Source organism: Abramis brama (assembly GCF_963993115.1).
Source record: "Abramis brama genome assembly, chromosome: 23".
NCBI lineage: Eukaryota > Metazoa > Chordata > Actinopteri > Cypriniformes > Leuciscidae > Abramis > Abramis brama.
Window position 1 is genome coordinate 21,405,392 of NC_139985.1, and position 25,932 is coordinate 21,431,323.

The 25,932-nt window shown below is 40.7% G+C and overlaps 1 protein-coding gene across 1 annotated transcript in view; it reads right to left on the reverse strand.

The window, feature by feature from the left end:
* LOC311074419 (calcium/calmodulin-dependent protein kinase type IV) overlaps nucleotides 1-19,614 on the reverse strand; it is a 158,566-nt gene extending 138,952 nt beyond the window's left edge. The window contains exons 1-5 of the mRNA XM_084101000.1: nucleotides 18,810-19,614; nucleotides 13,179-13,257; nucleotides 13,020-13,082; nucleotides 12,801-12,883; nucleotides 4,676-4,748 (exon numbers count right to left, since the gene is read on the reverse strand). Of these exons, the coding sequence (XP_083957126.1) occupies nucleotides 4,676-4,748; nucleotides 12,801-12,883; nucleotides 13,020-13,082; nucleotides 13,179-13,257; nucleotides 18,810-18,916 (405 nt within the window). The 5' untranslated portion in view covers nucleotides 18,917-19,614. The remainder of the gene's footprint in view (nucleotides 1-4,675; nucleotides 4,749-12,800; nucleotides 12,884-13,019; nucleotides 13,083-13,178; nucleotides 13,258-18,809) is intronic.
* Nucleotides 19,615-25,932: the final 6,318 nt, after the last annotated feature.

Here is a 25,932-nt window from a genome sequence, read left to right on the forward strand (position 1 = left end):
TTAATAATAAATAGTAACGGGCCGAGAACTGATCCCTGTGGAACACCTTGTTTGAGAGTGACAGTGGGAGATTTGTAATTGTGCATAGTGATGTAGTATTTCCTATCTGTCAGATAGGAGGAAAACCAGGATAACACGGCTCCTGAGATACCAATCTCTGAGAGGCGCATGAGTAGGACTTTATGGCAGACAGTATCGAAAGCTGAGCTGAGGTCGAGTAGTAAAAGTAAGGAAAGGTTTCCCGAGTCACCAAAGAGTAAGAGGTCATTGATAACCCTTGCTAATGCAGTTTCAGTACTGTGGTTTTGGCGAAAACCAGACTGAAATAAATCGAAACTATTGTTGAGAGATAGATATGACTGCAATTGAGTGGCGACAACCTTTTCCATGATTTTTGAGACATACGGTAGATTGGAGATTGGGCGATAGTTAGCATAGTCAGTTGGGTCCAGTCATAAAGCGTCGTCGGAAAAACTCAATTTGCGTACCTACCCCGAATTGATCAAATAAAATAAAATTCTGTATCAGTAATTATATATAAAAAATTATATATAATTTAATAACAAATGATCGTTGCAACGGAAGCGAATCAATCAAAACTAACTTTAGCTGGAAAATAACTTTAAGAACCGCTATAAAGCCAAAACAATCTTACCTTAAATTATACGTTTATCTCTGTAAAGCTGCTTTGAAACAATCTACATTGTTAAAAGCGCTATATAAATGAAGATGACTTGACTTGACTTGACTTGGCTGAGAAGAACTGTTCTGTGAGAAATAAGTTCTTCCTCTGACTGTGCTAGAATCAGCCAATCGGCCAAATAGTTCAAAATCCGCATGCCCTGACTTCTCAGGGGAGCAAGAGCCGTGTCCATGCACTTCGTGAATGTACGGGGTGCTAAAGACAGGCCGAACGGCAGGACGGTGTATTGATATACCTGACCGGCGAAGGCGAATCTCAAGAATGGCCTGTGACGGAGTACTATCTGAATCTGAAAGTAAGCGTCTTTCAGATCGAGGGAAATAAACCAGTCTCCCAGGCGAATTTGCGCGAGGATCTGTCTGGTTGTGAGCATTTTGAACGGTCTTCTCATAAGAGCTTTGTTCAAATATCTCAGATCTAGTATCGGTCTGAGAGCTCCGTCCTTCTTGGGCACGAGGAAGTAACGGCTGTAAAAGCCTGACTCACTCAGAGAAGGAGGTACCGGTTCTATGGCCCCTTTGCACAGAAGTTTCGCTATTTCTGCACGAAGTAGGTGTGCTACTTCCCCATTCACTCTCGTCTCGGTTCGTGCTCGAAAGCGCGGGGGACGGCGAGCAAACTGCAACGAATAGCCTTGCTTTACTGTGCTCAGCACCCATTCTGACACGCCTGGAATAGCTTCCCATGCTCTCGCATGTACGGCTAGGGGCAGAATGGCCTCCGGGTTCCGATCGCCACATTCTGCGGGCTCGAGAACCTGATTTGGAGGCACGGGCGCAGAACGCGCGCTCTCTGTGCTCGAATACGGCGGCTCGCAGACAGCGATGGCTGGCCGTTTTACACACGAAGTCCCGGTGGCTTTGGATGGGGAGCATATTGTGCGAGGAACGGGGCGCGAGAGCGTCGCCGGGGGTAAAGTGCTTGTGAGCGGGCACAGGACTTACATCCGTGATGTGACCAGGAGGGAGTGGCCGTGTAACAGAGCGGGCAGTGAGTAGGTGTGGGCACGGGGTCATGGGCAGGCTCGAAGTCACGCTGCGAAGGCTGAGCTGGACGCTGGGTGGAGCTTCGCGCAGGCTGGTCCCGAGGGCGGCGAGCGTCGAGGCAAGAAAAGGTTCATAGCCTGCGTGGTCTTTCGTACCTCCGAGAAGCGGTCTACGATCCCGTTAACCGCTGGGCCGAAGAGGCCGGTGGGGGAGAGCGGGGCGTTGAGGAAAACAGCCCGCTCGGACTCCCTCATGTCGGCGAGCGTCAACCAGAGGTGCCTCTCTGTGACGGTCAGCGAGGACATGCACCTTCCAAGAGCCTGGGCAGCGGATTTAGTAGCGCGAAGGGAGTGATCCGTTGTGCTGCGCAACCGTGATGGAGGCAGGATCCTGGCCTTTCTCATCCAGCTCACGGAGGAGATCGGCTTGGAGGATCTTTAGAACTGCCATGGAGTGCAAGGCTGAGGCAGCCTGTCCAGTGGCGAAAGCGTGGCCGACAAGGGCTGATGTAGTCCTGCAGGCTTTGGACGGGAGGGCAGCCTTTGAGCGCCATACAGAGGGCGGGCAAAGGTGCGCTGCAACCGCTTCTTCCACTGGGAGGATAGAATTATACCCCTTCTCGGCGGCGCCGTCAACCTGTGAGAGCGCCGAGGAGACATGAGAGTGGACTCTCGCGGAGAATGGTGCATTCCACGATTTTGAAAGCTCAGCGTGGAGCTCTGGCAGGAAGGGTGCAGTCCTGGACACGGGTGCTTGGCGGCGGCGATGAAGAAAGCAGCCGTCAAGTCTGTTCGGCGCGGGCTATTTAGGCGGTGACCACTCGAGGCCAAGTTGGTCGACGGCCTTGGTGAGGAGGCGGTGAGGAGTTCCGCATCCACGCATCCTGGCGTGGCACTCCTGGACTGACGAGGAGGCAGAGTGGTGTGAACCGGACCATTCCTCGCTGTCAGAGGCCAGGATAGAGCAGCTGTCAGCGGCGGCGTCCTCATCCACTTCATCCGCTTCATCCCCTGAGGCGGTGGCGGCGCGGGCGGGAGCCGGCGGCTGCGCATCCGGGAGGGGGGGCGGAGAAGGAGAGAAAGAAGCTCGAAGGAAAGGTTCCGGCAAGCTTTTAGGCGCCACATCGGTCTCCGGTGGCCTCTGGGAGCGGCGCTTCTTTCTGCGCGGCCCAGCAGAGACAGGCGGAGTGACAGCTTCATCGTCGAAAGCTTCAAGTCGAGCCCGCAGGGTCGACATTGAAAGCTCCTCGCACTCAGGGCAGCCGCCCGAAGAGAGAGCGATGGCTGCGTGCTCACGGCCCAGACAGAGAGCGCAGATCAGATGGCGGTCTCCGGTGCTGAGCGGGGCTTGGCACGAGCCACAGGAAGAGCGAGGCATTTTGATAAAAACGCCTTGCGCTCTTTTAGATAGAGAGTGTGTGTCGCGGCGGCGATACACACACAGCAGAAAAAGGATACTCGTCGCCGGATGACGCGGCAGGCACGGATGGCTGAAGGCGGCGAAGACGGCCGGCTTCCTCAGACGCTTTCCTAGGCTTGCTGGTCGCTTGATTCAATGGCGGCGGCTTCTCAAGATCCAGCGATGCGAAGAGCTTCGCTGAAGAGATGAAAATCAGAGTTCAGCCTGTTGAGCCCTTCCTTATATACGCTAAGCCACACCCATTCTGGCGGGCTGTGACGCGCGGAGGGCGCGAAGTGCCCACATTGGGCGTGAAGTCACGCAGGGCTCACCGGTAGGCTGCTGCAGTTGCCGCAGGACAGCCAATGAGCACGCTTATACAGCCTGCTATGGTCTGCTGGGTGCCGCACTGCGTTGACAATAAATACAAAATTAAGGATAATTTTTTGGCTTCAGATCTCGAGAAAAGATTACTTTACCCGTAGCGTAAGCAATTTACGCAATACGAGAGAACCTCTCGTAAGAGAACCTGAAAAGCACTGCTTATTTAATTTTTATTTTTGTTATATTGTATTTATTTGTGCTTTTGCTTGTTATTTGATTATTTGTTCTTATTTTATTACTGACTTTTTACTTGTCTTTAATAATGTTTTAAGTTTATATTAGTTGGGCTAGTAGTTTTAGCTGTGGTCTTGAAATTGGAATAGAGAATTGTGAATCTTCACTGTTATCTGTTTTTTTTTTTTTTTTTTTTTTTGCAAAAACAGTTTCATGGCCGGTACATTTTCTTAAGTTATCGGCCATTGACAAGTGTTGCAAAAAGTTAGTTTTAGGCAATCGACAGCATACTGTATGTAGCATAATGTGGATTACCACAAAAATTTTGATGCATCAATTTTATCTTCAAAGAAAAGCAGAAATCAAATCAAGGGTACATGAGGCACTTTCAATGAAATGTAAAAGCAGAATGGTGAAACTTATAATTTTATAAAAGCACTTACATTACCTTTTCTGAGTATTATTTGAGCCATAACCTGTTTCTTGTCATTCTAGGGTTTATGGCTTTCTGTTGTCATGGAAACTAAGTGGTAAAATTGCATATAATTGTATGCCAAGATAGGCGGCCCAGATATACAAATACACATATAACAAACAAGAATACTACACACAATAAAATATCATTAAAAGTTCAGCATTACAAGCATTTGTGTAAATCACTAAATCTTTTTTTAGTGCACATATTTACAATTAAGCTTGTATTGAACCAAGAATATTCCTTTAATGCCTCTGTATGTAAATGATCTTTGTTACAACTAGCTAACTTCTGCATGTCAGCATAATCCTTACAATAATTTTTTTAGTGCGGGCTAAGTAGGTGAACAATAGACAGGCATCAACCTGTAAGTTGGGCAGAAATATGTTAATGAGATCCTGGTTATAACATCAAAACCATGGAGATTTCTGAATGCACCACTTTTGCAGTTTTGTATTGTAAACATTAGAAGGCTAAACATCCACATTACCATTATTGTCTTGAATGGAAAATGTCTGTAAATATCTTTATATCCTATGATTCATATGGTCTTACCGCCACAGCCTCCAGAATCTGTTTGATAACGTGAGCTGCATCTCGCTCGCTGTAGTAGCCCCTCTCCACAATCCTGAAACAACACACAGCTCATGTAGGACCATCTTAGAGACAAATTCAGCAAAAACAACAACAAAAATCACATAGCACATATATAGACTTTTGAAGGTTTTCAAATATGAATAGCTGATGTGTGTGTGTCTGGCAGCATTTAGTGCTCTGTTTAGCAGTGTGTAGATGTGTGTAGGCAAACACATCCTGTTCCAGCTCTGCACCAAATCTAACCTAACCCTAAACCCATTATTGGGAACTTGTTTTATTCAATTTCGTCTCACTGATAGGTAGAAGAGCAGACAGAAACCCCACTGAGCTGTAAGAACCTGAGCTGGAAGGTGTTGATGATAAAGAAAGAATGAGATTCATGTGCTGGAGACCACCATAAAGGCCCTGATATCCTTCAAGCGAAATCGTACAATCTTGTTGTATAGATATAAGAATAAACGTGGCATGACTTTACTAGAGTGCCGAATTGCAGAGCTCATGCAAACATATCCACGTTGCTATGACACGAAGGTGTAACACGTTGCTTTTCTTATGCTTTTCTTATGCTTTCTTATTTAAAAAATGCTTGCTGTTCCCTTTCGAGGGAACTCGCGTGATTGCGTCTGAAGCACTTGTGTCAACTAGTCCAATAGCGAGAGTGGACGTCACGGGTGGGTGACGTCACGACCAGGAAAGGATAAAGCACATACGGAATAGAACTGTTCTAGCTTCTGTGTCTCAGCAAGCACTCTGTGTTACATACTGTCTGTCTTATTTATTGTTGTCTGTCACTATATCAGTCACAAGCATAGATATTATGGCGAACAAAACAACCTTAGATTGTGTGTTCCTCCCTGCCCTCTTTCTTTAAGGGTGGGGATACACACGATGTATGTGTTGTTTGTTTGGAACGGAGCATGATCTTTCAGCGCTCGAGGGCGCTGACTACGAGCATTGCGAGTTACTATCGCTTTACTCGCTCCGTTCCCGCTTGTCACTCTTTGAGGAGGGTGTTCAGGCTCGCGTTCCTCGCAGTACCGGCCCCGTTGTTGCCGAGGCAGTACGGAAGCTGGTATTGTGGGGTTTGCAAATGGATCTCACAGAGGGGTTAGAGACGGGCTCCGCCTTTTCTCTGCCTTTATCCGGGGGATCCAGCGCTCTCTCTCTGGGTTCGGAAGCCCACGCCGCGGCTTCTTCCGTCCTCATTAGAGAGCCTGGTGTTTCAGCAGTCTATCTCTGAGGAGGTAGAGGTGCTGAGCATTGATGCAGGGGAATAAAAACTCACCACCCTCATCTATTAAGAGCATGTTCGAAGAATCATGTAGCTCAATATAAAAATGAAAATAGTGGATGGGCTATGTTCATTCATAAACATTACTGACATGTGTGCACTATCGGGAGTTTCCCCATGCTACTGTTTATTTAAAAAAGACTGCAATAAGAATCGAGTGGTTATGCAAATGCAATGCATAGATTAAAGAGATACATAGTGTATTGCAAGCTATGAATTTATGATTCTTTTATTGTATGTTGAAACTTTTTTATATATATATATATAAGCCTATATATATAAATATATATTCAGCCTTTCATCCAGACTATGTTAAGTTGTCTGGTTAATTTTTTGCTGTTTGATTCTGAGGAATTAAACAAGTGGGCTGCATTTAAATTTGCTTATCTGACTTTCATTAGTTAGATTCATGTATAAGTTCAGCATTTCATCCAGACCGTGTTAACTTGTCTGGTTGATCTTTTAATACATTTAATTTTGAGGAATTAAATGGTATAATTCGGTGCTGCAGCTGTCCACCTCCGAGGAGATGGATGTGCTGAGCATCGAGTTAAGGGAATTGAAGATTCACCATCTCAATCCCCTGTGTACAATGAGTTTTGGAGTTTATAGCTTCCATGTCAGGGCCTTCCAATTTTTCCCGATCTCTACTAATAAAAAATGATATCCAGGATCAACCCTTTCAGCCTGGATTTTCAATTCTAAAAATCGATGTTTAATCAATTGGGTTGAAAGAGCTAGGGCATGGCTGATGCCAAAGGCAGAACAGATGCTTGCGAGCTATCAGTCGTGTTACGGCTTAGGCTCCCCTTAAGACTCGGCATTACTCTCCAGGCCAGTTAGAAACTCTTGGCGCTGGTGGGTAAGGCATAAATAGGGCTGCTGGGCGGAGCAGCCCTAGCCATTAGCAAAATCCTTGTACAGGACAGAGTGTCGTTTCCTGTGCTCCCCCTCAGAAAGATTGGGGACCGGAATGGCATTCTCAACAGAAGCCTTTGAAGCAGAAGATGGATCTGAGGACCATTTTTTCTGCGAAAAAGGCTTCGGCCAAGGTCCTGACGCCACTGGTGTCAGACCTCTGAGGGCAACCCCGACCGGGGTGGAGCAGTGGCCTCAGGAGGCCGTTCTGCCAACCCCGCCACCCTTGGTGCCTCGGGGCGCAGCAGTCTCCAGCAAGCACATGGCTCAGTGTCACCACGACTCTATGTCAAACTCGCATCCTCTGAAGGGGGTTCAAAAACAGTCAGTTCGGTTGTTTCCTGCTAGTATGCTTCAGGTCACCGAAGTGGCTGTTACAATAACACCAGAGGCCAGTCCCGAGAGACTGGTATCCTTAGTAGATTTCTGACAGAGTGAAGAATCTGCCGAATGGGTCCATGGGTCCTGCAGATAATAGAGAGAGGTTACAGAATCCAGTTTCATTCTCCTCCACCTCGTTACAACGGGGTGCTACTCACGTTAGAACATCCCGACCAGGCTCTGGTAATGGAGCAAGAAATAGTCTCTATTAACGAAGGGAGCTATAGAGCAGGTGTACTCACCCGACAGAATATCAGGGTTTTACAGCCGCTACTTTATTGTTCTGAAAAAACGATGGGGGGTTGCATCCCATTTTAGATCTTCGTCTGTTGAATTGTGCAGTCATGAAACTCAAGTTCTAGATGCTCACACTCAAACAGATTGTGACCAAAATCAGATCTGAGGACTGGTTTGCCACGATAGATTTAAAAGATGCTTACTTCCATGTCTCCATCCTCCCTCAACACAGGAAGTTCCTGAGGTTTCCTTTTGGGGTAAAGAATACCATTATCGGGTGCTTCCATTCGGTCTAGCTCTATCACTCCGCACGTTCACGAAGTGCGTAGATGCAGCTCTGACCTCGTTCAGGCTGCAGTTCATACGCATTCTGAACTACATCGACGACTGGCTGATTCTGCGGAATCAGAACAGTTAGTGGACCGGCATCGAGATGTCGTCCCCGCTCACATAAGAAATTGGGGTTGAGACTCAATGCCAAGAAGAGTGTGCTTTCTCCACTACAGAGAACCACTTTCCTTGGTGTGGTATGGGATTCAGTTACGATGCGAGCCACACTATCGCCCATTCGTGTAGCTGCTATGCTCACAGCCACAAAAGCATTGAAGCTAAGCCAGTCACGCACTGTGAAACAGTTCGAGAAACTGTTGGGCCTCATGGCAGCAGCGTCCAATGTGATACTCTTTGGCCTACTGTACATGAGACCCTTGCAGTGGTGGTTCAGAACCAGAGGGTTCTCCCCGAGGGGAAACCCACTTTGTACGATCAAGATCACGCGGCGGTGTCTCCGCGCCTTGGTTATATGGAGGAAATACTGGTTCATATGCCACATGAAGAAATTGGGGTTGAGACTCAATACCAAGAAGAGTGTGCTTTCTCCACTACAGAGAACCACTTTCCATGGTGTGGTATGGGATTCAGTCACGATGCGAGCCACGTTATCGCCCGTTCATGTAGCTGTTATCCTCACAGCCACAAAAGAGTTGAAGCTCTTGTCGGTGTCTCCGCGCCTTGGTTATATGAAGGAAATACTGGTTCCTATCCCAGGGTCCGGTGTTGGGAGCTCTTTGCCATCGAGTTGCTATCTCGACAGATGCTTCCCTCACCGGCCGGGGAGCGGTAATGGAAGGCCGCTCAGCCCAGGGCCTGTGGAGGAGTCATCATCTTTCTTGGCACATAAACTGGGGCATCAGAATATAGGAGCAGACATCCTGTTGAGGCAGGGGCTGAGGCCCGGGGAATGGAGGCTCCACACCGAGGTGGTGGAGCACATTTGGGGGGTTTATAGCCAGGCACAAGTGGATCTCTTCGCGTCTCAGGATACGACGCACAGTCCACTTTGGTTCTCCCTAACACACCCAGCTCCCTTGGGGCTGGATGTTGTGGTATTGACATGGCCGAGGCTACGTCTGTACATCTTTCCCCGATTACTCTGCTCCCAGGAGTTCTGGAGAAGGTCCGCCGGGACGGAATAATTCTACTACTAGTAGAACCGTACTGGCCGAGCTGACTGGTTCTCTGACCTGGTGTCTCTCCTCAACGGCTCTCCCTTGGAGATTCCAGTCAGGAGGGACCTTCGGTCTCAAGTGGAAGGGGTGACCCTTCACCCCAGCCCAGAAATTTGGAACCTGTGGGTTTGGCCCAGCTCATTGACTTTGGTCTCTCAACTGAGGTTGTGGAGACCATACTTCACTCCAGAGCTCCCTCCACGAGGAAACTGTATGTATTAAGTGATGGGTTTTCACTTCATATTGCGGATCTCGGACAGTGGGGCCCAGTTTACTGCCCGATTGGTACAGTGCCGGAGTTACTGTGGGTTCGTTTTCCACACTGAAGGTGTATGTGGCGGCCTTAGTGCCTACCATGTCCCTTTTGGTGGTATTTCCCTGAAAGGGGGGAAATCTTTGGTCGTTTCCTCCGTGGTGCTTTTACATTTATTCATTTAGCAGAAGCTTTTATCCAAAGCGACTTACAAATGAGAACAATAGAAGCAGTTAAACTAACAGTAGGACAACAATATGCAAGTGCTATGACCCTTCTCAGTTTAATCTAACGCAGAATTTATTTTTATTTTTTTTGTTATAGAACAGAATAGAATAGAGTAGTAGAGAAAGTGTTAGTATTACTGGATCAAGTGCTGTCGAAAAAGACAGGACAGGAGTCCAGGACGAGTCCAGGACTTTTAGACCAGGACAGGAGTATGGCAGCTTAGAAGCCTTATTATATATGTAGACTAGTTGACACAAGTGCTTCAGACGCAATCATGCAGGAGCGTTCCCAAAGCGTCATTGACGCATTGTCTCGTTCCCTTCTCAGGGAACTAGGGTTACAGTCATAACCTGAGACGTTTTCTCAATTTTGTTGTGTTTATTTTGTTAATGAGAGAGGAAAGCGTGCAGCACATATTTACATATTCATCTAACCATCGCTCTCAGCAGTGTGAGAGGCATCGGATGTTTGAGAACAGTATATCGCTGATCACGTCTTTCGAACTTCGTTTTTCCCTTAAATGAAGAACAAAAAAGAACTTTGCTGTGAGTATATTGGGGCCTTAAAGGACAAGTTCGGTATTTTACACTTAAAGCCCTATTTTCAGATTGTTTCTGATGAAATAGAATGAAATTTGGACAGATGCTGCTGATCCGAGAATTTTAGGTTTTTGTGTTATCACCCCCCCACCTTCACAATGGCTCAATAGGTGCATATATGAACTATCCTTCCTAAAACGCATTCAACTTTCGTTTACAAAGACGTGAAACTCACCGAGTGGTCTGTGGTGTTCACTGATATGCTCACACAAAAATCGCTGCAAAAGATGCTTTCCAACAGGTTTTATCGTAGTTTATGTGCAACTCCATTGACTCGTAATGGATGTGCTGTTAGGTACGTTATTACTCCGCCGCCGGAAACGGAGTCACCAACTGGGCTGGAGTGTCTATTATTCAAGCTCTCAACGGAAGAATGTACGGGTGTGAGACGTTTGGAAAAATAGATCCACAGTTTTACAACGAATGGTAAAACAACTGTTGGAAGGCATCTTTTGCAGCGATTTTTGTGTGAGCATATCAGTGAACATCACAGACCACACGGTGAGTTTCACGTCTTTGTAAACGAAAGTTGAATGCGTTTTAGGAAGGATAGTTCATATATGCACCTAGTGAGCCATTGTGAAGGTGGGGGGGTGATAACACAAAAACCTAAAATTCTCGGATCTCGGATCAGCAGCATCTGTCCAAATTTCATTCTAAACCATTCTAATTCATCAGAAACAATCTGAAAATATGGCTTTAAGTGTAAAATACCGAACTTGTCCTTTTGACCGTTATTGCATCTCTTCTGCTTTTTCAGTTTCTCGCGCCGTTTTAAAACGCCTTGTCAAGTTAAAAGTTCAACTTTTGAAAACACGTCTCGACACCCGCGCTCTTTTCCATTTTGTTTGCATTTTAAAAGCACAAGCGCATACCTTAATTTAGCTTACTGCAAGTTTTAAAGCCCTCACTATCTGTTATAATATATGCATGGACATAATAAATAGCTACGCCTATAGGCTATATGTCTATGGGACTGTAAGTTGACAAGTTTCAATAAACCAGGTAATAATAAAGGTGTTAAGCTAAATTTATACTGTGCTTAGTTCTGTGTACCCTTTACAATGTGACCTTAAGATAAAATGGAAAATTAAATAAGTAAAATGCAATAAATGCAGGGTATAGAAGTATTGCAATGAATCCCTGGTGAAAAAAAAATAATATGCTAAGTATACTTGCAACCAGACTTATTCAGGATACTTCAAGTGTGTTAATGATTAGTTCACTTGAAGTGGAACAACTAATTTTGTACTAAGTATATTTTAGTTGTAATAAAATTGTAGTAAAGCATAACTTTAAGTGTATTTAGTATACTTTTGTGTGCTAAATTGGAACTTAGTATACTTTAAGTATATGCTTACATGCTTGATTTGTGATATTAAAGTGTACTTTATTTGGGTTACAAGTACATTACAAATTTATTACGAGTGTCTTCGAAACATACAAGCCATATACCATAAGTGTATTATATTTGAGTAAAAAGTATATGTTCAGTAATACCTTATATAATAGTATTCCAAATACTACAAATTGCACACTTTGTCTTCAATAACAAATGCACATTAATAAACAAATATTACTTAGCTATACTTTGTACAATTTACTATTGAATACTATAATGTATTTTGAAAGTATACTTCAATGCATTGTTATAATGATAATTTTCAGCACACAGTGAAAAATATACCTAAAATTTATTTTTATTTTTTATACTTTTTAAAAAAAAAATGAACAATTTTCACTTCAGGTATATTTTTCTAAAATATATTTTTAGCAAATATACTAAAGTACAATTTCAAAGTGTAATACAAGTTGTATTGTGAAAATAGGTAAAAACATGATGCTAATATACTTTTAATATGTTTAAAGATAGTACAAATTACTAAAGCAATTGGAAGTAATTTTTGGGAATTGAAATGAAGCTGAAATAAAATAAAATAATACATATTAGATGGAAAACCTCCAAAAAAATTAAATAAATAAATGATAACAAAAATACCTTAAATAAATTGTCATAAGAACTGTGTTGTAAGATAATACACGAACACGACGATGAATCTTTAATAAATCCACAGGCAGGTAAATCCAAACAGAGAGAAAGGCTTTCAACACAGGTACACATGAACGAAACTTGACAACAATAAACAGACGCAGAGGAACTTAACGATTAACAATAACGACACACACCTGAACTAAATGATGAAATCAAGTCAATAACCATGACAAGTCCAAATGGTGTGAGACTGTGACATAAATAAGTTGAAGTACTAAATAACCAAAATTAAAGATAAATAAATCCTAAGTAGACATACAAAATTTGTAAAAATGTCAAATGCACGTTAAACTACTAAATGACTAAAACTAAAATGAAAATTAAAACTGAAAAATATCAAATTAAAAGCTATAATTCAAAATATTAATAAATGAATAGTTTATAGTCTATAATGTTTTCACTTTCATTGACTTTCATTATGTGGGAAAAAACAGTTTACACAATTTTTCTAAATATCTTCTTTTGTGCTCCAGTCAAACAAGTTTGGAATGACATGAGGGTGAATAAATGATGAATTTTTTATATTTGGGTGAACTATCCATTTAAGCTGACGAACGGACGTCATAAATCCTCTTACACATTTGAATTGCCTCTGTTTAATGGAGGACATAATACCTGTCAAAGAGCTCTCCACCTGTGACCAGCTCAAGGATGAGAAAGATCTCTGTCTCCGTCTCAAAAATTTCCTTCAAACGAATCTAAATGAAAACAAAGTAAGAACAGTCACATCAGAGCAAGCCCATCCATATTCTCATGGAAAACAATGAATATGAAATATTTCATAACAATGTGAAGAGAATTTCACAGTTCATTGTGGGGAACATAATATCTTACAATATTAGGATGAGACAGACGCAGCAGGACTCCAATCTCTGTCCTCACAATTTTCTTGTCAATCTAAGTTGATGACACAATGAAAATAACCTCAAACAGTAATTCTGGGATTTCAGGAAAAAACTGAATATGCTCCTATAAAATTACCAATCAACTTACAGTTTTCTTCAAGACCTTCACAGCATAAGGTTTCTCAGTCTGCTTCTCTTCACAGCGAAACACAACAGATGTGGCACCCCTGGTGATTAACACAAAGCAATCGTAATATACTCATAATTAAATAAGGATCTTAAATTTGATAAACATGCATCATAGAAAGTACCATACACAAACACATATCACAAAGTGACAGATAGGAAGATGCTAATAAAACCAAGAAGTACATACAAATACTCAACACACTGGATTCAGCTTGATGTACTATCCTGAACATAATTAAATATGCCATGTATTATAAAATCACCTTCCCTCTCTAGTGCATAAGCCCTTTTACATGGCTGTGTTATGTTATAAAATACGTGTGTTATATATATAACCATATATGGTCCTCATGTTGTCTCTCAGATCCTTTCTTTGCTTTTCATGGTCATTGAATGATTCAATCAGATGAGCACTCAAAGAGAAGGCCATAATTTCTCCATCTGCTGCCTTGTTGTTAATCGAACACTAACACATCAGTGTCTGACAAACAGTCTTTAATCAGCAATAGACATCAAATTACTCAAGGTCATACAATGTGCAGGAATATGCGTACATTAAAAACATTTAATTCTGTGAAAACAAGCCCCATAGAAGTCCTTCTCTGAGCTGAATTTCATGCCAGGTCACACGGCTATAATGAAAGACTGAAATCAGGTGACAGCATCAATTGCTCAACATTTTGCATCCCACATCCTGGGAGGTAATGATAACATTTTAAAATACTTGGTGACATTTAGAAAGGTTGGGTCTTTCCTTAACGTGCATTATAATTAGTTTACTAAAGGGAGATCAAATGTTAGCTCAATTAGTTTAGAAACCATCTATCACAATACCTATAGCAGTACAAAAACCTTAATTACAACACAAAACCTGAACACCTGCTCAAATATAGAGACGGGCAACACAAATGTTAACACTTATATTTTACATTAATATAACCAACTGCAGGAATAACACTATTATAACAGCTCCACAGTAAATGCACATTAAGTATAACGACAGACCAATAATTGGTTTGACCGATATTATTTTACCAATATTTAACAAATTGTAAATCAGTTATCTTTATTTACATAGCTGCCATTTATTCAAATGTATTATTCAGATTTTCAAGTTAGTTTTATTTCTGCCACAATGATAACTAATTATACAAAAACAAATCGGTCTAACCAACTATCGGTAACAACATCTAACAATGATATTTATAAATATGTTATGCTTTTTATTGTTGCAGTCTGACGATTACTTATTGTGGTACAAAGCAGAAATAAAATAATTAAATAATTATGAAGGTAATATGATGTCATAAAGAATCGCATGCGCCGGGTAAGATTTGTGAAAGTGTACATAAGATTTCAAGCGTAAATTAAATTTGCATGCGCAAGAGAAGATTTGTAAAGGGCCCACTAAACATTGGACATCGGATAGATGTGCAGATCATGTCTATATTGGGTCCGTCGGTCCATGACCAATTCTGGACATCTATTCGACGTCCAAACTAGGTCCACTATTTGGACGTCCAACCATGACCCAACTTGGACGTCATATTGACGTTCAACATTGGACCTTTGAACTGGGTAATTTTTTTGGACGTCTATGACAGGTGCAGGAAATTTACATGATTACTAGGGGTGTAACGGTTCACAAAATTCACGGTTCAGTTCGATATATACGATACACTTGTGTCACAGTTCGGTTCGGTACGTTTTTGATACAGCAAAAAGAAAGAAATGCTTGAAAGAAAGAAAGAAATTTCCTTGATTTAATTTTTTTTTTATTGTTTTTTTTTTTATTAAAACTAAAATCATAAAATATGATATTTTTTTTACTTTGAGCAATTCTAGAGCTATAATTGACTCTTCTTAGGAGCATATAAAACAAAACAGCTCCTTGGAAAAAATGAAATGTAATATTGTAGTAGTTATAAACAAAGGTTTATTTTAGTTCAGATTAACATTTGAGGGCAGCAATTGTATTCATAATGTCAAAATAAAACCGACGTAATGTTACTTGAAGGCATTATGCCTACTATTCCTGCCAACTTCCATGGTTGCAGTTAGTGTTACTACAGTAAATCCATGGTGAATGTTGCTGATCTGTGGACACTGGATAGTTCATTCATGGCACAATGTTTCTTTCGGGTTTCCACATCAACGCTGTTTGATCCGTTAATAACGGAGAAATGTGAATGTTTCTCACAAGATCTCGCAGCAATGTTATTACTTCTGTGGCGAATTCAAATGCTTTCTTTACTGGATCTCTTATTAGCGCTGTGTAGTAACAGTGTCGCATGATCACGATCGGCTCGCGCTGCACTGGTCCAAACTGATAAACGGTCCTTCAACCACACAATAATGAGCAGTTTCGTTCCGCTTGCATTACGTTTGCCATTTGATGTTGGGCAATGTTGTGGTCGCGCCGGCGTCTCTTACATTATGAGCGCGCTTGCCACGCGCAATGCGCCTACATTTGAAATAACGAAATTTTGGTCGTAAGGAAAAATGGTCCAACGAACCGTTCGGTTTGAAAATGCGTACCGAACACCGAACCGAAAGCCTCGTACCGAACGGTTCAATAGCCTATGAATACGCGTATCGTTACACCCCTAATGATTACTTTGTAATATTTTTATTTTATTTACAAATATCAACATTGTTATTATCAACATGATTAATACATATGAATGCAGATTATTTATAATTATTTAAGATAATTTCCCAAAAACTCCATTTGATCGTCTCAGCATCAGGTGATGTGTGTGTGTGTGTGTGTCGTCTCATGAGGAGAAGCCGCTGTTTTGTTTGAGCGCACTGAGCGCGATTATTGTTTGGAAAAGACTTATCTAATAAAACACACGATCCACAGCAAGCCGACCCCGTCTCCTTCCTTCTTCCCACAAACGAACTTTTATGGACTGACGTCAACATTAGAAGTGCGGAAGACGTCAGAAAAAGACGTCATCTGGCGTCACAGTCTGTACCTTCAGGGGAGCAAAATTAAGTGGGCAAAAACGACGTAGAAAAGACGTCGTTTCGAGGTGTCTATGCGCAGTGGGGGATAAATCGCCTTTCAAGTGTAAGAAAAAAATATTTGCAGCATTTTACTGTTATTCGTAAATTTAATTCATGTATTTTGTATTCTTCTGACTTCCATTTTTCCGCACTTACACTTTTGGCACGGTTTTTTCGCACAAATACGGCCAAAAACACTGCAAGTGTTACAGAGCAGGCTCCCGCACCGCCTCCTCTTCACCACCAGAGGGAACCTTCCCCGGAATATTAACTTTACCCATTGAACTCCATTTCCCATAATACCGCTTACCTGGGACTGATTGCGTTACACACCTGCACCTCATTTACACACACTCATATAAACCACTTCCACACACACATTCAATGCGAAGTCTTGATTCTGCCCCGGCCATCATTTCTGAGCGTTTATTCCCATGTTTGATTTTTGTTATTGACCTTGGACTGTTTATTGTTTCTGATTCTCTGCTGCCTGCCCTGGATTGTCTATTGATTCCTGATTCTTGCTGCCTGCCTCGACCCTTGCCTGTTCACCTGGTTTGTCTCTGCCTAGCCTGCTTTGCCCTGTCTGCTGTGTTTGACCCTGCCTGTCTTGACTACTCTCTAATAAAGCTGCAAATGGATCCCACTGTCTCTGCCTCATCACAACAGCAAGCCTGTGAACAGCAATTTGCAACCGAAACAACAGAGTCAGGAACTGCAAAACAGATTAACTGCGTAAAATCAAACTTTGTGCAAATCTTCTTGTGTGCATGGGGCAAAAAAGTTCCCGAAATAAATAACCCGATTTGTACAGTTACGTCTTTCTTTTACCTGCGCTTCCAGTTTTGGCACGATTCTCTCACTCATTGGCCCTCATTTATCAAAAGTGCGTACACCAAATTTCCATCGTACACCTGGCGTACACCCAAAACCACAGTGACTTTGAGATTTATCAATATGGACGTTGGCGTACGGCACTCTCAAATCCTACACCAGCTCAGGATGTGGTGTACGCACGTTTTGAGTTAGTGCGGAAATGCGCAGAAAAACAATTCCTAACACCACAAAACGCACTGACAAACTAAAAGATATGTTATATTATGACCCACTGTAAAAAAACAACAGCATAGTAATTATAAACTTCAGTGTTTATTTTTGTGCAACATGTGACTTTACCAAAGCATTTGATTTGTAGGCATATGTATTCCTTCAGTTGCGAGCCTGTGCGCTTTACCTGACGTTTCAAGCCTTGTTTATACTTTCGCCTGGCTCCGCAGCGCGAGTCTCCGCAGATTGCACGCGCACCTCCCCAAACGGACGAGGCGTTTATACTCGACGCGCTCGCCGTTGTACTATTCTTTGAAACGATGGTTAGGCCAGGGTTAGGCCCGGCAGGTGCGCACGGACTGGGTTCAGTACTGAAAGGCTTTCAATGACCAAAAAATAATTCAGACTGACAAAATAATAAAAATGACATTCTTCTTCTTTTAAATAATAATAATAATAATAATACAAATAATAATAATAACGGCATTCTTCTTCTAAATAACAATAAGCATCATTAATAATAAAAATCATAATAAGAAGAAGAAGAATATTACAAATTGTCATGCAATTATTAATGTGAATGAATGGTACTCCACATCACATCATCATCACTATTGTACACCCCAATACATGTGACGTGATACGAAATTAAATGCTAATTGTTTCAAAACACGTGCTGTAAAATAATGCATTGTGATAGGTCATTTGCTCATCCAAGTTTCTCTTCTTTGCCGTCTTCCGTGTGTCCATGGCGTAAAATGAGGGCGTGGGGGAAGCGTAGACTTGAATATATAGGGGACGTGTTATTCTAATGACGATCGTTTTCAGCCGCGGCATTTATCAAGGGCAGGTATTGCGTACACCTGGATTTCAAAGGTATGCACAGCTTCATAAATCAGGCGGTGAGAGGAGTGTAAGCATAATCTTACGCCAACATATACGCCCGTTTCTATGCAAGAATGATAAATGAGGGCCATTGAGTTTTGCAAGCGCGAAGAGGAGGGCGTGTCCACCTTCTTCATGTAGCCAATCAAATGAGCTTCTCGCTGACTTTTGATTTACTCTTATCTGATTGGTTCAACAAACACGCCAGTCACCAGAACATATTTGTGCGAAAAAAAAACGTGCCAAAAGTGTAAGCGCGGAAAAATGGAAGTCAGAAGAATACAGATCCTATTTTTTTTTGCATTAGCACGAAGCTGCAGTTTCACAATACTTGCATTACACTTACGAATAACAGTAAAATGCTGCAAATATTTTTTTCTTACAGTTGAAAAGCGGTTTACACCTTTACAAATCTTCTCTTGCGCATGCAAATTTAATTTACGCTTGCAATCTTATGTACACTTTAACAAATCTTACCCGGCGCATGCGACTCTTTATGACATCATATTACCTTCATAAATATTGGTTCTGTATATTGGTTAATTTGTATCACTATAGTCATTAAAAAAACAAAATAGGTCGACAAGTAATTAAGTAAAAAAATCATATCAAAACCAATGTTAACTGGATGAAGTAATGTACTCACCTGCCTAATTCTGGGCCCATGTTATAGAAATCCTCCACTGTCGCATCTCGGCGCGATCCATCGACCCAATATTCCACCGTGCACGCGCCGGACCGAGAGGTGGGCATGATGGACTCCGAAGACTGTTCTTCTGTTATTATGAGTACAACTAATCCCTTAGATCAGGGAAGCCCAGGGAACCTCGATCAGTTTCACATCTGGGAGTCAGCTTAAGCTGTAAATGTTTATGTTTATAAATCTGCTGTTTCAAGTGATCAGTGATTTACAATGTCCAGGTTTCCATTTCCGTCTGAGTGCGCGTATTAAAAGTCAGTCCAGACACTGAAGCATCACTGCTGGCTGGAGTTGATCTCCAAATCAGGTCTATTCAAATTGATCTATATCTGTATCCTACAAGAAGATATAGCCTATATGATTTTTTTACGCGGTTTTCTAAAATATTGATCAAAACAATACAAAGGCTGTTTTCAAAGTGGGTCTTCAGCTTCCAAAGGGCCTCATAGATCCCATCCCCAAATCTCCCACGACACACAACATTCAAGAAAACATCATAATCCTGCGATTCCCGATGTCACAAGCGACAGGATGATGAACGATTCCTTGCTTTGCTCCTCGCCAGAATGAAAAACAAACAGTCTTATTTCTCAGATGGTTCTCAAAAAGCAGATGGATATTGTGACTTAGCAGGATGAAGATGAAGTAAATGTCGTTTCTAATGTAAATATCAGACTGCTGTTTGCGCTGGTAGCCTAAGGGGTGGAGAAGGGAGGGGGTCTGTCACACGCTAAACCGCGCGCGCGCACACACATACAGTCACATACACACGCCCTCTCAGCCTCACTCCCAGTCCGTGGCATTTACTGTGGGCTGCAAATGGGAAGCTGAAAATTCAATCAAAATAACGAATGTGCTTCTGATATCATTATAGTTGGAAATGTATTCTTATTAACGATTGTCGAACGTGCATTACACCTACAGTTATTCCTGCACTAACGCCACAACACCGCTATTGAATCTTTACCAGTGTAGTCCATTCCCGAATTCTTTTATGAGAGATTAGTGTATATGGGTCATTCTAATAAAATGGTGGCTTTTTGAACAGACAACTTTTAAAAAATGTAATTCTTTTTTATACCAAAACTTATAGTCAGATAATAGTTAGCCTCTTAATATTATAAATCAACTTAAATGACAGCTTAATGTATTTTGATATTTTTATTAGATTGCATTAAACATTATGCTTGTGCTGCCTTTTTGTCACTGGTGCTACCTATATTTTAGATGATAATTCAGGCTTTCCAGAATGTAATTTGACTATTTAATTTGCATACATAATCAAAGACATAAAAAGTTAATGTAATATTAAGAAATTGTCTTGATTAGTAATAATTTACTTTAAACAGGTATGTGTAAAGTTCAATTGTGTTTTTTGTTGTAACATTAGACATAATTGAGGTTAAGTGATCAAAATTGAATGATCATATCCTTAAAATGCTTACTAATTAATGCTGCAACAGTTAGGTAGATACAAAAAAAACATATTCTATGAAACTGGGCAACTCTGATGCCAGAACACCAATATGCCATGCAGTAACACCAGTGATGCAATGTAACACCAGTGACGCAGTGTGAAACCAATGACACATTTATCAATTTATTAGTAATATTTTACATTACAAATCATTTCAGATTTCATAAAATGTGTTAATTTAATATGAACAATAAAATGAAGGTTATTGGTCAGATTAAGACTGAAAGATGAAGCCTACTGACTAAAATGTGTCTTTCATAACACAACATTGTCATACAAACATATAAAACATATAACATAAAACATATAAAACAACCCCCTGTTTGGCTTTGTCTGCTTTGTACTTTGCTCTTAGATCCCCCAAGAGAGCATAATGGAAGTTTAGAGTTCTTCTAATTAATGAAGAGGCAGGGCCGTCTTGTACAGTGCTTCTCGTCTTCGTTCTCGGACTTTCAAGGTCTTGATTTTTACCCTGCAAATGGTAACAACGTTTCTTCTATTTGTGGTATAGTCTTTTGTGCTTTTCTAACTTCTCTTGCAACTCCTGACATTTTCTTCGGCCAATCTGTGCTTCTCTCCTGCGCACTCTGCGCCCTTGGATTAGTTGTCTGTAAAGCATAAAGATGTAATATATAATGGTATTAGATTTCCAATGCGAGATGCATGCAACATAATACAACCATGAAATCTTTCTCTATTTATGTCATGCCTATACACAAAACTATGCAGCTTGTTAAAACAGTATATATCAATTCTCGTGCCATGTGACAAATGTTGTGTAGGCCTACTTAAAGGGATAGTTCACCCAAATTACAAAATGACATATTGGTTTCCTTACTGTGTAAGCAGTCTTTGGAGAAGGTATGTCTCATGCTTTGGTTTTGTGCCACAAATGCTAAAAAGTTAGAATTTGAAACAGTGGCCAGGTGTTGCCAGGTGAGGTCAAAAGCATGGTTTGCAATCATACCTTGTCCATAGACTGCATACGCGATAAGGAAACCAATATGTAATTTTGTAATTTGGGTGAACTATCCCTTTAAGTAACTCTGTAGATAAGTACTTGTGTCTTCCTACAGACACACTGTCTTAAATTCTGACCTTGCAGTACTGGGTTGACTGTCTGGAGTGAATGGGGGGGTCAACACTGTCTTTCCTGCTCTCAATCTCTCTCTGTGTTATGCCTGTCTGACCCGCCATTTCCTTTGTTCCTGTCTTTTTTCCCTTTCTGTGGGATCCTTCACTCGCTTTCTTTTTTGACTCTCTAAATCCTTTAAGTAAATCTGGTGTTTCTGTTTAAGGTAGGCTACTCTGCCGTCTGGGTCAGCATCCCTGCGCTGTATAATTTCACCATATCTGTCTGTCATGTTCTGTAAGAATACTTTGCATTTAGTTTGTTACTTTCTCCCCCTAGTGGTCATCTAGGAGTAATTCATTGTGTTCATATATAATTCTTACATTGCTTTCATTGGTTGATTTTATCACATGATGCAGTCTGATCAGGAAACACATTAGTAGTTATATTCCAAATGGTCAGCTTGCAGCTCTAGTCATCTTATATCCTGTCTCCATTTCTGTTTGTGCCTTGGGAAAGCATCGCTTGTAAGTTGTATTTGAATTTATAGTTAATTACATTGATACACATGTGTCATGTAAGACGTTCTGTGATGTTACTTGAATATTTATTTGTTAACATGTGAAAACTGCTATTGTATAGCCTTTCAGCGAAGAGGTCGTCAATAGTTTGTTAGTTTAGCTGTTGAGCTGCACATACTATATTTACAAGTTATTTACAGCTATAAGCATACCAGCTGAATGTAATGTTACAACTTTGTAGCTTAAAGGTGTATTATTTTATGTCTGTTAATGTATGACGTGTTTGAATAGCATTCAGTGAATGGTGCTTTCTTTCTGTATCATTTCAGTTTTACAAAGATTCCTTCATGAGAATTACGACAACAGTAAAGAGCCTTGAACTTTACTCCAGCCTCTGACTTTCTCTTGAAGCCTGTTAGCTATCTGTCGATTTGTGTACAGTCACACACACTGAGGACAGAATACTGTCAAAAAGCCATATTATGTGTTTACAATATTGAAACAGTAATAAAATGCTAATACGTCTTTATTAATATATTTGTTGAGGCTTTTATGAAACCTAATGTTGAGAAAAAAGTTAGTGGTGTTATATGGTGCGATAACACCAGTGACAAATCTGCTGACAAGATGGCCTATCTAAGATGGCGGCCACAGTAGCTCAAACCACACTTCTTAAATTGTAAATAAATCACTTAATCATGCAATTTTAACAATTATTTTAATCAAATTCCCTTTCCCCTTACTATAAACTGTAGAACACCAGTGACACACCTTAAGTCCTCGCATGAAATTGTCAAATTATTTATCAAATTGCTAAAAGATGAAGAGAGAGTGCACACTCACCATGTCCTTTTCAAAACAGCCCCACCTCCAATGAACCTTTGACCCAGGAAGAAGTTGGCAAGAATTTAACATTTTTTCAAAGAGGTGGTTTTTATCAATTTTAACACCAGTGACATGAAATTGAGGGACAGCTATTCCCTGTAAATTATTTATAATATTTAGTTGATATTTTAGTTTTAAAAGTAGTCCACTAAATAACTATACTACTTTCCTTTGTATTATGACATTTAAAGGGGGAGAAAAAAATATTTTTTAACTAAACCTAACAATTAACTTTTAACTAACAAAAAATATGTCACTAAACCACGAAAGCCAATTTCATGGTACTGACCGTGTTCTACAATATATTAAAAAAATGGTTTGCAATATAACTGTCTTACATATGTTTTATTAGCAATAAAACACTTCAATTAAAACAAAAAACATATATTTTGTGTCATTATCTGACACTTTTAAGTGTTTTTCCTGGTGGTTAAGGCCGGGACAGGAATCCACCATTTTCGTAGAATAACCCATTTAATTTCAGAACGAATGACTCGTATAAACCTGTTCTTTTCAGTGATTATGACAGAATCATTATGAACCAGAATTGTTAAGAGGAGTCCCATACAAATTTCTTACTGATCCTATCAGTATCACTTTTAAATCGTCACAACAGTTAAAATCATTTCCCGTGATCATTTTTTTATTTTATTTTTTATTAAACAATTCATGTAGAAACGTTGGGCGTTGGAAGCAAGATTTTTGAAAGGGGGGCATTCAGGTGTAAATGGGATTAAAATTGGGGTAAATCTAAAAGTAAGCCTGCTTTAAAAAAATATTACAAGTTCGAACATGGCCAGAATGTGCGTGTTGAGAAACACGTTCAAATTGGTCGTCTTAACATGGTAAAACTGTGCATCTTTACACGTACTAAAGTAACGCGACGACAACTGACACCTTAACACGACCAGAATGTGCGTGTCTACACATACAAAAGAAACACGTAAAAAATTGGCGCGTTAACGCGGACAAACAGTGCGTTGACGCGGTCAAAATTCACGCGTTTCGTTTAAAGACTTTTGGCCCCGTTCTCCTTCCATAGGAGTAGAGCGGCTGCGGACGAATGGTTTTTTTTTTTTTTTTTTTGAGCGCTGCTGACGTATTCATTAGCGTGCACACACAATATGACATCACACTCTGCGCATATGTTTTACAACATAATTTAACATATACAGTGAGGAAAATAAGTATTTGAACACCCTGCTATTTTGCAAGTTCTTCCACTTAGAAATCATGGAGGGGTCTGAAATTGTCATCGTAGGTGCATGTCCACTGTGAGAGACATCATCTAAAAAAAAAAATCCAGAAATCACAATGTATGATTTTTTAACTATTTATTTGTATGATACAGCTGCAAATAAGTATTTGAACACCTGTCTATCAGCTAGAATTCTGACCCTCAAAGACCTGTTAGTCTGCCTTTAAAATGTCCACCTCCACTCCATTTATTATCCTAAATTAGATGCACCTGTTTGAGGTCGTTAGCTGCATAAAAGACACCTGTCCACCCCATACAATCAGTAAGAATCCAACTACTAACATGGCCAAGACCAAAGAGCTGTCCAAAGACACTAGAGACAAAATTGTACACCTCCACAAGGCTGGAAAGGGCTACGGGGAAATTGCCAAGCAGCTTGGTGAAAAAAGGTCCACTGTTGGAGTAGGGATGGGACGATTACCGGTTTTACTATAAACCACGATAAAATGTACTGACGGTTAGTAATATCGTTTAAAATTTAATTATCATTAAAACCGTGTTTGATTACCGCGATTTTAGATCCTGTTCAGCCAGCAACAGTCTGACGCAGACGCAGCGCGCAATGTTTTGTTTTTTATTATTATTCAAGGAATTGCGGAAGGCAGTGACCGTGCTCGGGAGATTTTTCAGCCTTTTAAAAGAACCAATTCTGAGGTGTGGTCATATTTTGGCTTTAACAAAAGTCCTGAGGGAAACTTAATCGAGGATGGTCACCCTGTCAGCAGAACACGAAACTTCAGATCTGCCGAGTCGTCTTGTGTGACCATTACCACTGTTGTATAGCAAGTTAACTTTGACCTCAATACCAAAACTACGTCTGGGAAATAATTTGTCATAAAATGTTGTTTTAAGTTAAACTATTTTATTATATCAATCACTTGAAATAAACGTGAAGCTCCCGTAAAGAAAAGTTTGCAGCAAGTGGCTTTGAGCCAAGAACGAACAAGTTCAAGTTCCATTTAATTGATACTAATTTATATTCATTATACACTTATTACACCGATTTTGTTTTACCACATAATTACGGGGACATTGAATTGAGATTAATGTTTTAAATCTTACCTGTTTATAAATCCATTATGTTCAGTGTACAAAACAATCGTTCAGACAAGATGATCACAACAATATTATCAAAATCTGTAAACAATAAATCAACTCTGATTTAATTTCCAATACAATTAAAAACGGAGATGCAAGACGGCAAGTTGTAGGCTATTTGAATGAAACGAGAGATCGCGTCCGTTGTGATACATGGTGTAACGTCTGTCAGAGAGTTTGAAGTCTGCCCAGATGAAGAATACAAGACAGTGCAAATGAACTGGTATTTCCACAAGACTTTTATAGATGTTTTCTCTCAGTTAAGCACACTCGTCACATACATGTCGAAGAGCGAATGTTAAAAGGGAAAAGAAAACACTCTAAAACACGCTACAAATCAAAGTGGAAGTAAACACATTATAATAAAACAACGGTCAGCAAGTAGAGCGGTCATCTTCCTCTTTGCGCGAGCATTCTCACTCTCCCTGTGCGTGCGCGCTCACATAAAAACAGCATGCATACAATAACGTACGCCATAGAAGAAGTTATCTTAAAGGCATATCAACATTCATGTCATGAACACTACTTAACACTAGGCGGCCGTTACAATGGATGTGCACGGTGTTATAATGCGTTGCTATTGACGACCGTCATTATAAGGAAGAAAAAGCCACATAATAGAATCTTGCTTTAAAAAGTGCATAGAGCTGCTTGTTTTATTTGTTGTTTGTTGATTTTCAAATATAAAACTTGTTGAAATGTCTTCAGTGTGTGTGATCATCAACTCTTTTTGAACACTTTCATCTCGTTTTAACAAA